The following is a 14584-nucleotide window of genomic DNA, read 5'->3' on the forward strand; positions in this document are numbered from 1 at the left end:
TTATATTTAATTGTGTTTAATTTTCAGAAGTAGTTTGGAGGAACATACCTGATCTATTCTTCCTTTGGGTCTAGCAATATGTTTTCCTCATATCCCTGGTAGTGATAGATACTCAAAACAAGGGGAAAAATACTACCTATCATAATCATAATTTCTACTATTACTCTTGGTACTTATTTTTTCTTTTTAACTTTATTTATTTTGGAGAGAGAGAGACACACAGAATGTGAGCAGGGGAGGGGCAGAGAGAGAGGGAGACACAGAATCTGAAGCAGGCTCCAGGCTGTGCTGACATCAGGGCCCAATGTGGGGCTCAAACTCACAAACCGTGAGCTCATGACCTGAGCCAAGCTCAGATGCTTAACTGAGCCACGCAGGGACCCCTTTTAACACTACATGGGAACTAACGAACTTCTGGTCACTGCGATCAACAGTTGACATAAAAATCCCATGTGTGTTCACTCTGAGGACACTTCAGGGTCATATTGTATATTAAGAAGGCTACTGATTTTTTTCTTCTCTCCAGTCACTCTTATGAATAATGTTGAGTTCTCAAAATCTGACAGTTGATTTTCTTGCAATTTTAAAGAGTTAGATAATCTTACACATTTGAACATGGGTTTGCATGTTCCTACTTCATTATCTTAGGTTAATGAATTATGGTGATAGGACAACTCTTCAATTCCAAAAGGGGTACAGTGTGCCTGTCTCCCTTCACTGATTTATTCACTAAAAGCATGTTTATTTAGCACTTCTTGTGTGTCAATCATATTTCTTTTTTTAAAACTTTTTTAATGATTTATTTATTTTTGAGAGAGAGAGAGAGACAGCGTGAGCAGGGGAGGGTCAGACAGAGAGGGAGACACAGAATCAGAAATAGGCTCCAGGCTCTGAGCTAGCTGTCAGCACAGAGCCCGACGCGGAGCTCGAACCCACCAACCGTGAGATCGTGCCCTGAGCCAAAGTCGGCCACTTAACCAACTGAGCCACCCAGGTGCCCCATGTGGGTCAATCATATTTCTTAAATAAGACAGGCACGGTTCTTAGATTCATGGTAATTTACATTCTGGCAAAGAGGTTATAAAAGTAAATAGAAATATTGGGGCGCCTGGGTGTCTTAGTCGGTTAAGCGTCCGACTTTCGCTTGGGTCATGATCTTGCGGTTCGTGTGTTCGAGCCCCGCGTCGGGCTCTGTGCTGACTGCCAGCTCAGAGCCTGGAGCCTATTTCTGATTCTGTGTCTCCCTCTCTCTCTGACGCTCCCCTGCTCACGCTGTCTCTCTCTCTCTCTACTAGAAATAAATAAAACATTAAAAAAAAGTGTTTTAAAAAAAAGTAAATAGAAATATGAAGTAATAATTTGAAATTGTGAATTGGTGTCCGTGGCCTGCTCTCCAGGTTGAGTTGCCTATGGAATATGACTGTGTCTCCCTTTTCCAAAGAAGAAAAGGCCCAGGATCCCTTTATGAGGTCACGTAACTAGAAGAAGAGTCCGTATGTCAGCACGAACACAGCCTGGCCTTCACTCCAGACCACCCTGAAGCCCTCACCATGTCTTTTCAGAACAATGCCCTAAGAACCACAGTGGAAGTGGCTCTGACAACCATCTTGTTTTTCCAGATGGGCTTTGGGGCTCTGGCCAATGTCACTCTCTTCCTCCTCAATGTCTCCCCAATCTTGTGTAGACACAAGCAGAGGCCTCCCAACCCGATTCTTGCCCACAAGGCTGTAGCCAATCTCTTAGTTCTTTTTGTGATTTTTAAATTTTTTAAAAATTTAAAAATTAATTTTTTTCTTTTATAGTTTATTGTCAGTTGGTTTTCATATAACACCCCGTGCTCATCCCCACAAGTGCCCTCCTCCATGCCCATCATCCCCCTTCCCCTCCCTCCACCCCCATCAGCCCTCAGTTTGTTCTCAGCATTCAAGAGTCTCTCATGGTTTGCCTCCCTCCCTCTCCCCAACTATTTTCTCCCCTTCCCCATCCCCATGGTCCTCTGTTAAGTTTCTCCTGTTCCCTCTGCTGGGATTCCCCACATGATGGTGGTTTTTGTTTTGAGGAAGCCCCTGTCCAGTCTTGGGTGTAAATTTGTATATTACATACACAGAGTGGCTCACAGCATCACCATGTGCTGTACCTGTGCCCTGAGTACCTGTCAGTTCTTCACACTCATCCCGGGGAGAGTGGTGTGGACGATGCCCAGAGGAAGAGCCCCCAAGATCACTGGTCCTTCCTGTTGTATCTGCTGGGTGTTCAGCGTCTTAATGAATACCTATGTTCCCGTGAAAATCATTGGTGCACAGGACAAGGGAAATGGTAGTAACATCCTCAGGAAGCGGTTTCGCTCATCAAGTCCCAATACAAGCACTACCATCCTTGGTTTGTCTCCGATGCCGTGCTTATTGGCCTCGTGGTCTGCTCCAGTGGCTCCGTGGTGCTGCTCCTGCACAGGCACTGCCGGAGAACACAGTATATTCACACCCGCAACAGCTACTGCAAATGCTCCCCAGAGACCAGAGCTGCCCACACCATCCTGATGCTGGTGGCCATCTTTGTCAACTTTTATGTGCTGGATTCTATTTTTGCATTTTATGTCACTGCCTTTTTCGATTTCTGTCTATGGTTGAGAGAGACCTCTAGTATATTGGCTTTATGTTTCTCCACTTTTAGCCCCTTCTTGCTGAGCCTTCGGGATCCTGGGGCTCCTAGGTCCTGCCCTTGAGTTGTTAGAAATCAAATGTAAATATGCAGAAGACAGCTTTAATAACCACCATGATCACTCTATTCGGTGATCACTTACTCAGCACTGTGTTTTGTTTTGTTTCTACATAATATCCACTTTATGGAGGGTGACTTTGATACTTGGGCTGCACCAAGAGACCTCAAAGTCAATCCGCAAATTATGAGATTGAAACGGACACAAAAATTGTTGAGGAAACATGTCTCCCCCTCGACTGGTGCAGCTGCTGAAACAAATCTGCTTTCTTCAGGAATATTCGAAGTGTTTCTGCAAATTTTATCTCAGTGGAGGCATGCCAAACACACTGGCATATATTGGTACATGAATCTAATATTGATACAGATAAATACAACTCCATGGAGGGCAGAGGCTTTATTTCATGGATGCAGGTAAGAAACATGGCAGTCTTCTACATGACTTTCTTACTGTATTTGACTCCTAGTTCCCTAATATGCTGTAATATTACACGGAAAATCAGTGTCGTCCAATGGGTTGCTTTGCCTTTGAACCTTGTGGATTTTCTTTACATGACAGACCTTCAGTAGAGTTCATCGGTCAGATAAATGAAGTAGGAATGCCTGGGTGGCTCAGTCGGTTGAGTGTCAGACTTCCACTGAGGTCATGATCTCACAGTTGGTGAGTCCGAGCCCCTTATTGGGTTCTGTGCTGACAGCTCAGAGCGTGGAGCCTCCTTCGGATTCTGTGTCTCCCTCTCTCTCTGCCCCTTCCCTGCTTGCACTATGTCTCTTCTTCAAAAATAAACATTAAACAAACTTAAAAAAATAAAGTAATATTGAGGTTTCAAGCCACCATTTGTAGATTTGTCACTCAGATTTTTTAGTTTATCTCTAAAATATAGAATCTGGGGGCTTAGTTTTGTCTTTGTCCATTTGCTTTTTTCTTTGTTTTCCTTTTTGCCTCTTTTTGGGATGTCTGGTATTTTATTTTTATTTTTTTTCCTTAAATAGTTTATTGTCAAATTGATATACGTATAACACCCAGTGCTCAACCCAACAAGTGCCCTCCTCCATGCCCATCAACCCCTTTCCCTCTTCCCTACCCCCATCAGCCCTCAGTTTGTTCTCAGCATTCAAGAGTCTCTCATGGTTTGCCTCCCTCCCCCCACCTATTTTTTCCCTTCTTCTCCCACATCATCCTCTGTTAACTTCCTCCTAATCCACCTATATGTGCAAACATATGGTATTTGTCCTTCTCTATCTGATTTATTTCACTCAGCATAACACCCTCAATGTCCATCCATGTTGCTACACATGGCCAGATTTCATTCTTTCTTGTTGCCATGGAGTATTCCATTGTATAGATAAACCACATCTTCTTGACCCATTTGTTAGTTGATGGACACTTAGGCTCTTTCAGTGTTTTGTCTATTGTTGAGAGTGCTGCTATGAACATTGGGGTCCATGTGCCCCTATGCATCAGCACTCCTATATCCCTTGGGTAAATTCCTAGCAGTGCTACTGCTGGGTCATAGGGGAGTTCTATTCTTAATTTTTTGAGGAACCTCCACACTGTTTTCCAGAGGGGCTGCACCAGTTTACATTCCCACCAACAGTGTAGGAGGGTGCCCGTTTCTCCACATCCTTGCCAGCATCTAGATTCTCCTGATTTGCTCATTTTAGCCACTCTGATCAGTGTGATGATATCTCAGTGTGGTTTTGATTTGTATCTCCCTAATGAGGAGGGATGCTGAGCATCATTTCATGTGTCTGTTGGCCATCTGGATGTCCTCTTTGGAGAAGTGTCTGTTCATATCTTCTGTCCATTTCTTCACTGGGTTGTTTGTTTTTCGGGTGTGGAGTTTGGTGAGTTCCTTATAGATTTTGGATACTAGCCCTTTATCTGATATGTCATTTGCAGCTATCTTTTCCCATTCCGTCGGTTGCCTATTAGTTTTATGGATTGTTTCCTTTGCCGTGCAGAAGCTTTTAATCTTGATGAGGTCCCAGTAGTTCATTTTTGCTCTTGATTCCCTTACCTTTGGGGATGTCTGGTATTTTAATAGTCCCTTTTAAAAATTAATGGTGACTGGGTGCCTTGGTGGCTCAGTTGGTCAAGCATCCAACTTCAGCTCAGGTTATGATCTCATGGTTCATGAGTTCAAGCCTTGTGCCAGGTTCTGCACTGACAGCACAGAGCCTGCTTGGGATCCTCTGTCTCTCTCTCCCCCTCCCCCTTTCATTTCCTATCTCTTTCAAAAATAAATAAGCATTTAAAAATTAATAGTGTTAAGTTATAACTTTTTAGTGGTGGTTTTAGCTGCTTTAAAGTGGCTTTCCAGGGCACCTGGGTGGCTCAGTCATTAAGTGTCACACTTTGGCTTAGGGCATGATCTCATGGTTCATGAGTTCAAGCCTTGAGTCAGGCTCTGTGCTGACAGCTCGGAGCCTAGAGCCTGTTTCGGATTCTGTGTCTCCCTCTCTCTGCCCCTCCTCTGCTCATACTCTGACTCTCTCTCTCTCTCTCTCAAAAATAAATGAGCATTAAAAATTTTTTTAAAAATGGCTTTCCAAAGTATTTTATCTTAGTTAGAACTACTGTTGATCATTTTACAGAATATGTAAGAATTTTACAATAGTGTAATTCCATGTATCTTATAATGTTTTATATTATTTTTATAAATTTGTATTCTCCATATGTTATTACCTACAACTAATGCTGTTATTTTTGCTGTCGTGAGCCAGTTGTCTCTTATAGAAAATAAGAAATGATAAGAAAATATAGATTACACTTCTATCTACATGATTTCCAGTTTTGCTGATAATAATTCTTTTGTGCCTAGTTTCCTCTGGTAGAATTTTCCTTCAGTATGAAGCACCTCCTTCAACTGTTTTGGAGTACAGCTTTTCTCTGTGTGAGTTGTTTCAGTATGTATTTATCTAAATATATCTTTATTTCACTTGCTGTTTTTCCCATTATGTTATACAAAATGTCTATTTGAAAAAAGATAATAAAATATGATCAATGATAAAAGATATTTAGCAATATCCAATCTCATTTTAAAAATTGAGTATTCAATGCCTTTGAATTATTTTTATTTTTAAAATTATTAATTTGAAATAATTTCAGATACACATAATTATCTCTCTTACCCAGATACCCCAATGGTTAACATTTTACCACACTTGATTTATCAACTAATTTCCGTATGTTTTATTCTGTCATCACTATTTTTGTTCTGAACCACTTGAGAGCAATGTGCATACAAGGTGTACATCGTCCCAAACTCACTAGTGTGGTTTTCCCTCGAACAGAAACAAGACTACATAACAACGTACTGTCCTTTGATTTAGAAAATCAGTGTAGATACACCACCACTGCTGTATCCATGGGTCATATTCAAATTTTCCAAGAGATCCAAACACCTCTCCTTTTCCTTTCTGGTTGGCATTCTCAATAGGAATGTGTGCTGTGCTTTGTTGCCCAAGTCTCTTCTTCTACAGGCTTAAACCGTTATGATGACTTTCCCTTTCTTTATATTACACTCTACTTTCTTCTGTTGAATGACCCTCCCCTGGATCTCTCTGGGCTTCCTTAAGACCAGACTCAGCTCATACTATCTCAGTAGAAGGACCTTGGAAATGAGGCTGTGCTCTTCCCTGTGTCTCCCATCAAGACACACATGGTGCTAACCCATCCTGATAGAGGTGATGTTCACCTTGATCTCCTGGTTAGGCTGGCGTCTACCAAATCTCTCCATCTTACATTGACCATTTGGTCTTTGTAGACGATTAGCACATTATGGGGAGATATCTTTCTTTTTGTAGTTGTATTTATTTATTTTGAGTGAGAGAGAGCTCAAGTGGGGAAGAGACAGAGAGCGAGGCAGAGAGAATCTCAAACAGGCTCCATGCTTTCAGTGCAGAGCCCAGCGCAGGGCTCAAACTCATGAACTGTGAGATGACCTGAGCTGAAGTTGGAGGTTTAATTGACTGAGCCACCCAGGCCCCCTTTTTTTTTTTTTTTTTTTAAAGTAGGCTTATTCCCAGAGCAGAGCCCCAAACAGGGCTTGAACTCACGACGCTGAGATCAAGACCTGAGCTAGATCAAGAGTCGGATGCTTGACTGACTGAGCCACCCAGGTGCCCCAAGGAGGAGATGTCTTAAGACTCTCCTAATATGTTGTTTCTTATTACCTTATACTCACCTGCCTTGGTGGTCACAGCTCCCCCTGGAATCAAAGAACAATAGGATGGTCCTCCAATATCACTCCTCAACATTGGCAGGAATCTACTGAAGAAAGAGGCTTCCCTTCACCCCATGCATTTACTTAATCATTCATTCATTCACTTTTATTAATGTCAAAAGGATCCTTAAATTCTTGTATGATTTAATAGATTGAATTCCGATACAATCACATATCTGTTTTCATGTTCATGTAGTCCCAGATTGGCCAATGGAAGGTCTGTATAGCTGCATGGTTTTAAAAAAAGGAGTCGCTGTAAGCTCATCTTGTGCTGTTCCTGATGTAGCCCTGGCATCCACCATTTCACCAAAGAATACCAATGCCCTCAAATGGAGGTCAGCTGTAGAAACTGAGACCTGCTTTTAGGTTTGTGCATTGCTACTAGTATGCCATTCCTTCTGGGAATGCCCAGCAAAAAGCTCACTGGGTGTGAAGCTTACTTTAAAAACTTAGGGGTGCCTGGGTGGCTCAGTTGGTTGAGTGTCAGATTCTTTTTTAAAAATTTTTTAATGATTTATTTATTTATTTATTAATAGTTTATTGTCAAGTTTATTTCCATATAACACCCAGGGCTCATCCCCACAAGTGCCCTCCTATATGCCCATCACCCCCCTTTCCTTCCCCCCCACCCCCATCAGTCCTCAGTTTGTTCTCAGCATTCAAGAGTCTCTTATGGAGACAGAAGGAGGCAAACCATGTTTTATTTATTTTTGAGAGAGAGACAGCATGAGGAGGGTAGGGTCAGAGAGAGAGGGAGACACATAATCCGAAGACAGGCTCCAGGCTCTGAGCTAGTTGTCAGCACAGAGCCCGGAGCCACAGATTCTTGATTTTGGCTTGTGTCATGATCCCAGGGCCATGGGATCATGCCCCGCATTGGGTGCTGCACCGAATGTGGAGTCTGCTTAGGATTCTCTGTCTCCTCCCTCTGCCCCTCTCCCCTTCTTGTGCTCTCTCATTCTCTCTCTAAAATAAAATTTAAAAAAGAATTAGGGAAATACAAATCAAAACCACACTGAGATACCACCTCACGCNCTCTAAAAGTAGAATAAAAAACATAAAGACATATTCAATAGTAAACAAAAGATGGTAAAAAGAACAATTTCTGGGTGGAAAAGACTGTTGGAAACCCATGGAGGGGATGTATGGTTGTCCCAAAGCTTGGGGGCATGAAGGGCTTTCAGATATCAGGGTGGGTTGCTGGCACTGGAAGTCTGAATTCTTCTGTTATCATGTTATATCTCCTATATGGCTTTGCTTTAAGCCCAATACACAGATTCAGGAATGCTTCATCCCTGTGCAAATGATCTAGAATATAGAGGGGAGTCTGATTGCACAATGAGAGGCTCAGGAGGCAGAGATGAATGGGTACTTAGAAGGGAAATTATCTTCCTTTGGAGTCATGTGGGCATTAGAGATACCCATATTTTGAGGTGGGAAAGAGGTTTTGAAAATGGGCTATTTTCCAGACTGAAAAGCCATAGGGTCATAAATAGCAAGAAACATGGAATTTAAAGTCATGTTAACACCAGAGCTCTGACCCAATGATAATGGCCGGTATTTTGGAAAGCTGAAAAAGCACTGAGGAACACGCCCCATTGGAAATCCAGTAAAGGGAGCCCTGCAGGGACTTTCCTGGTGTAATCTGAAACTGGCTCCCAAACAGAGAGGGCAGGGAGAGACCGGAGAAAGATGCAGGGCCCTCCAGGTTGGTAGGTGGCAATTCTAACAGCAAAAGTAACTGACATTTGAGGCTTGTCTTGGGCAGCAACAAGACTAATGAATCCTCAGATCGGCCTTCCAAACCTTAAAAGTTTATAAAGTGGCATGAACAGAGCTCAGGCACGTGTACCATGCAGGTGTTTTCAACATCAAATCACTATGTCAAGGCTACGTCCTTGGAGCAGCCTCTGGTGGTGGAAAGGCAAGTGGATCCTACATTCCAAGGTCAGGGAGAGGATGAAATGCCTCGAAGTACCCGGATCCAGCTCATGGGTAAGTCTGCGGTCACATCCTTTTGATCATGTTCCTGAATGAATCCTTGATGCACCTTTGGGTATCCCTTTAATGCCAGATTACAACTGTGGTTCTGAGCTACAGTTTTCCCCAGGGAATGTAGAAAACTTTTCCAGTCAGCTGTTTGGCTATGCACAACTCCCCCTCACCCCCCCCCCCNAGAGGATGATGGTGATTTGCACAGGGGATATATTTTATGCTCTGTTGGAGACACCCCCGACGCTCCATGCAGGTAGTGTCACTGAGACAACAGATGACATCTGTGTGGGGAGATCAGGTCTAGGGACCTGTCCCTGTAACTCTAGCTCGTCCTGTCTGACACTTCTGTGCACAGAGGTCTGCAGCAAAGACCAGCTTCCTTATGTTCAGGGCAAAACGGAGGAGAGCAGGGTCTCCAAGAGAGGAACTTGAGGGTGTGGTTGTGCACCAACATCGGGCAGGATGCACGCCCACCATGTCTCACTCTGACGGTCTGCATCTGTGCCATGGCTGGGTGGAGGGTGTGTGTGTGTGTGTGTGTGTGTGTGTGTGTGTGTGTATGTGTGTGTGCTGGAGGCCTCTCAGGGTGGGACTAGATTCATGTGGTTCACTGCCAACCCCGTGCCCTGAGTTCCTGACAATGAGAGGAGACCCTGGTCTCTTTGGAATCTTTGCCAAGCCCTTGATGACCAGAGTCACCAAGCTCTTTCCCATTGTTACCAAGGAATTGTTTGGGGGGGGGGGCTGGGGGGCTCAGTCAGTTAGGCATCCAACTTCGGTTCAGGTCATCATCTCTCAGTCTGTAGGTTTGAACCCTGCATTGGGCTCAAAGCCTGGAGCCTGGTTCAAATTCTGTGTCTCCTTCCCTCTTTGCCTTTCCCCTGCCCACACTCTGCCTCTCTCTCAAAAAAAAAAATAAACATTGAAAAAAATTTTTTAAAGGAATTGTTTCATTGGCTCTGAACAGATTGAGGCTTGCATGTGAAGAAGCTCTCAGTGTCTCTCTATCCAGGTCTTATTCCCCATCGTCCACAGCACATGACGATGCCTCCAGGCAGCTCTTCTGGGCTCTACGCTACCACTTTACTACAAACCAGCTCTAACGCCTGCGCTCCCCTCTTCTGGCTCAGCACCGCAGTGAACGCTGGCTGCTTCCGTATACTGCATGCACCTAGTCACAGAAGCAAGAAGGCCCCAGAAAATACGAGGAAGCTAGTGGATTAAAACGTGTGTAGCACAGGAGACACAGCTGCCTTTAAATTTCTTTTTCTGCCTTTATTTTTTTTATATTTTATTTTATTTTCTTACAAATAGTTTATTGTCAAGTTGGTTTCCATATAACACCCAGTGCTCATCCCCACAACCTTTTTTTTGCCTTTAAACTTTGTTTTAGGGGCGCCCGGGTGGCTTAGTCGGTTGAGCGTCCGGCTTTCGCTTGGGTCATGATCTCGCGGTTCCTGGGTTCGAGCCCCGCGTCGGGCTCTGTGCTGACTGCCAGCTCAGAGCCTGGAGCCTGTTTCAGAGTCTGTGACTCCCTCTCTCTCTGGCCTTCCCCTGCTCACGCTGTCTCTCTCTCTCTCTCCTAGAAATAAATTTAAAAAAAAAAAAACATTAAAAAAAAAACCCCAAAACTTTGTTTTAGTGAAAGCAGAGCTATACCATGGGAAATGTTGTTGCAAAAATAGGGCTTTAGAGTCTTTTTTTTCTTTTTAGGAATAGTTGGCATGCAGTTTGTCCTGTTATGTGGAAAGCGAGTCACTGAGGCTACAGTAAAACCCAGCACCCTGCCGTGCCAGGGCATTTGCAGGTAATTATAATTCAAAGGAGACACCAGAATAAGTGTTCTGTCTTTCCTCTTGCGATCTTGGAGATGATGGGGAAGAGCGGGAGGTGATGCTGGTTACCGAGTCCAGACACTACGGTTTGAGCATCTATCAATCAATTAGGAGAATACTAGTGCCCTCACGAAGCTCAGTGCAGGGCAGAGAGAGGATGAAGGAGTAAGTAAATCAAGGGATAAGCCTCACTTAGACGAAGAGAAGAAGCAGGTGTGGTGAGGGAGAAGGGCCATCAGGTGTCTGTGAGCCGGTGAAGTCGAGTGGGCTGCAAGTTGAGAAGGTGGGAGACTTTTGGGATGCCGGGAGGAGGGGCTTCCAGGAGAGGAGGAGGAACGGGTTCCTTGCGTGATGAAGTGAAAGCACGTTTCTGGTTCTTTCTAGGGAAGTGAGTTCAGCTGGCTCCAGTAAGAAAAGCGATGGAGGGCGGGATGGGTGGGGAATTCCCAGCTTCCTGGCTGGGAATGTTGTCTTCCCTTGCGTCCCTGCCCGGTAAGTAGTGACAACTTTGGATTGCACTGGTCTTTTCTATTGTTTTGCTGGTTTCTGTTTATTATTTCTGCTCTGGTGTTTTGTTATTGCCTTCCTTCTACATAATTTGGGCTTCATTTGTTCTTTTCTTTTCTTTCTGGGTTTTTTTTTTTTTTTAGTTCCCCTTGAGATATAAAGTGAGGTGGTTTATTGAGATCTTTCTTTTTCCATAAGGTAGGCCTTTATTCCTATAAACATCCCCCTTAGAAGTTTTTGCTGAATCCCACAAGTTTGCTGTGTTGTGTTTCCATTTATGCTGGTCTCAAAATACTTTTTGGCTTCCCTTTTGATTTCTTCTTGGCCCCATTGGATGTTCGGGAGTGTGTGGTTTAATCTGCACATAAACGTGAATTTTCCAGGTTTCCTTCTGTAACTGATTACTAGTTTCATATCATTGTGGTCCGAAAAGATAACTTGATGTGATTTCAGTCTTTGTAAGTCTACTAAGATGTGTTTTGGGTGGTAACCTATGATGTCTCCTGGTGAATACTGTGTGTGTGTGTGTGTGTGTGTGTGTGTGTGTGTGTGTGTGTGTGTAAGCACATATATCTGCTGCTGTGGGAAGGTGGCCAGGATATCTGTAGGTCCAGTTGGTCTACAGTGAGTTCTGGGGGCAATACTTCCTTATTGAGACTCTGTCTGGTGATCTATCCACTGAGGAAAGTGGGGGTATTGCTCATACTTTAAATGAGTAGAAAAGGACCCTTCTATCTTTAACTTGGTGTGGCAAGTGGAGAGAGAAAATTTTAGTGAGACGAATTCTGGTTCTTTCTTTCTTTCTTTCTTTCTTTCTTTCTTTCTTTCTTTCTTTCCTTTCTTTCTTTCCTTTCTTTTCTTTCCTTTCTTTCTTTCCAAGAGATAGAGCGAGAGCAAGGGAGAGGCAGAGAGAGGGGGAGACACAGAATCTGAAGCAGGCTCCAGACTCTGAGCTTTCAGCACAGAGCCCCACGAGGGGTTCAAACTCATGGACTGTGAGATCATGACCTGAGCCGAACTAGGATGCTTAACCTACTGAGCTACCCAGGTCCCCCTCTGGTTCATTTTCAAGTCTCACACAATAGTGTGAGTGTTGGAGTATGGTTGATCTATTCTTTTCATTTTCCATGTAATTATTCTTCCCTCCTTTCCCTCACTGTGGCGAGTAATTAAAACAAGGGAACAAATAACACCTGTCATAAAAATAATTCCTACCACTGCTTGATGAGATCTTTGTTCTAGCTGTTGTGATCTCTAATTCACACGAAATTCACCTTGCATATTCACATGTGGCTTACGAATGCTGGTCTATATTGAGGTAAATTAATTTTTCTATACTCTTTTTAAAAATTTTATTGTTTATTTTTGAGAGAGAGAGACCCAGAGTGCAAGTCAGGGAGGGTCAGAGAGCGGGAGACACAGAATCCAAAGCAGGTTCCAGGCTCTGAGCTGTCAGCACAGAGCCCGACACAGGGCTCGAACCCATGAACTGTGAGATCATGTCCTGAGCCAAAGTTGGAGGCTCAACCCACTGAGCCACCCAGGCGCCCCATGCAAACTTTACTTTTTTTAAAAAAAAAAATTTTAGTGTTTATTTTTTAATGCTTATTTATTTATTTACAAAGAGTTTATTGTCAAGTTGGTTTCTATATAACACCCAGTGCTCATCTCTGCAAGTGCCCTCCTCCATGCCCAGCACCCCCCTTCCCCTCCCCCCCATAACTATCAGTCCTCAGTTTGTTCTCAGCATTCAAGAGTCTCTCATGGTTTGTCTCTCTCCCTCTCCCNATAGGCATGCTTCTTAAGTTCATGGATTTTACATTCGGTTGGGGAGTCAGAACATAAAACTAAATAGACATAAATACAAAGTAATACTGTGAAATTGGTGTCTGTGACATGTCATCTAGGTTGAGTTGCCTGTTGAATATGATCATGTCTCCCTTTTCAGAAGAAAAGGCACAGAATCACTTTACAAGATCATGTAACTATGATGAGTCCTCATGCTGGCACTAAGGAGCCTACTCTTCAGACCACTCTGAAGTGCTCACCATGTCTTTTCAGAACAATATCCTAAGAACCACAGGGAAAGTGTCTCTGAAAATCATCTTTTGTTACAGATTGGGGTTGGGTCTTTTGCCAAAGTCATCCTCTTCTTCCATAACATATCTCCAATCTTGCATGGAGACCAGCAGAGGCTCCCCAACATGATTCTCACCCATGCGGCTATAGCCAATCTTTTGGTTGTTCTTTCCACACACTATGGCAGCTTTTGTCTTACGGCAACCTCTATCCACTCTTGGGTATAAACTTGTCTATTACATCCACCAAATGGCTCACACACCACCCTGTGCTCCACTTGTATCCTGACCACCTTTCAGTGTGTCATTCTTTTCCTCCAGAGAGCAGGGAGGACGATGCTCAGAAGAAGAGCCCCCAAGGTCATTGGTATTTTCTGTTGCATCTGCTGGATTTCCAGTGTCTTAATTAATACCTATGTTCCTGTGAAAATCACTTGTCCACAGGACACATACAACTGTACCCAAGGCAAATGGTTTTGTTCATCCATAGTCCTACTACAGGCTTTGTCTTCTTGTTGTCCATCTCTGACACCATGTTTATTGGCCTCGTGGTCTGGTCCCGTGGCTCCATGGTGCTGCTCCTGCACAAGCACCACCAGAGAATGCAGTATATTCACAATTACAAAGGCTACTACAAATGCCCCCCCCCCCAAAACCAGAGCCACTCACACCATCCTAAGGCTGGTGGCCATCTTTGTTGTCTTCTACATGCTGAATTCTATTTTTGCTTTTTGTATCATTACTTTAGTAGGCTCTTATTATGGTTGATGTATACTTCTCATATTTTGGCTCCATGTTTTCCTACTATTTGTCCTTTACTGTTGATCCTTAGGGATTCTATAGTTCTGAATTTCTGCTCTTTAATGTTGAAGATGACTGTTAAGAATCTAAATCTAGAGAAGTCCACTTCAACAATAGTCATGATTATACTGTTCAGTGAATCACTCACTGAAAAAAAATTTTTTTTTAAATATTTTATTTATTTCTAGGAGAGAGAGAGAGAGAGAGACAGCGTGAATAGGGGAGGATCAGAGAGAGAGGGAGTAACAGACCGAAACAGGCTCCAGGCTCTGAGCTGGCAGTCAGCACAGAGCCCGACGCGGGGCTCAAACCCACGAACCGTGAGATCATGACCTAAGCGAAAGTCGGACGCCCAACCGACTAAGCTACCCAGGCGCCCCTGAAAAAAAATTTTTTTACATAAAATACACAATGACCATTATAT

At 43.5% G+C, this 14584-nt stretch overlaps 1 protein-coding gene and 1 pseudogene across 1 annotated transcript; both read left to right on the forward strand.

Annotated features, from left to right (window-relative positions):
• The first annotated feature begins 1550 nt into the window (after positions 1-1550).
• On the forward strand, positions 1551-2722 carry LOC144225705 (vomeronasal type-1 receptor 1-like). The gene is given in 3 exon segments (XM_077756944.1): positions 1551-1750; positions 2018-2373; positions 2376-2722. Coding segments are annotated over 3 exon segments (903 nt in total).
• A 6075-nt stretch (positions 2723-8797) lies between these two features.
• On the forward strand, positions 8798-14127 carry LOC144225706 (vomeronasal type-1 receptor 4-like; annotated as a pseudogene).
• The last annotated feature ends 457 nt before the right edge of the window (positions 14128-14584 follow it).

Source organism: Crocuta crocuta, unplaced genomic scaffold (genome assembly GCF_008692635.1).
Source record: "Crocuta crocuta isolate KB4526 unplaced genomic scaffold, BGI_CrCroc_1.0 scaffold142, whole genome shotgun sequence".
Lineage (NCBI taxonomy): Eukaryota > Metazoa > Chordata > Mammalia > Carnivora > Hyaenidae > Crocuta > Crocuta crocuta.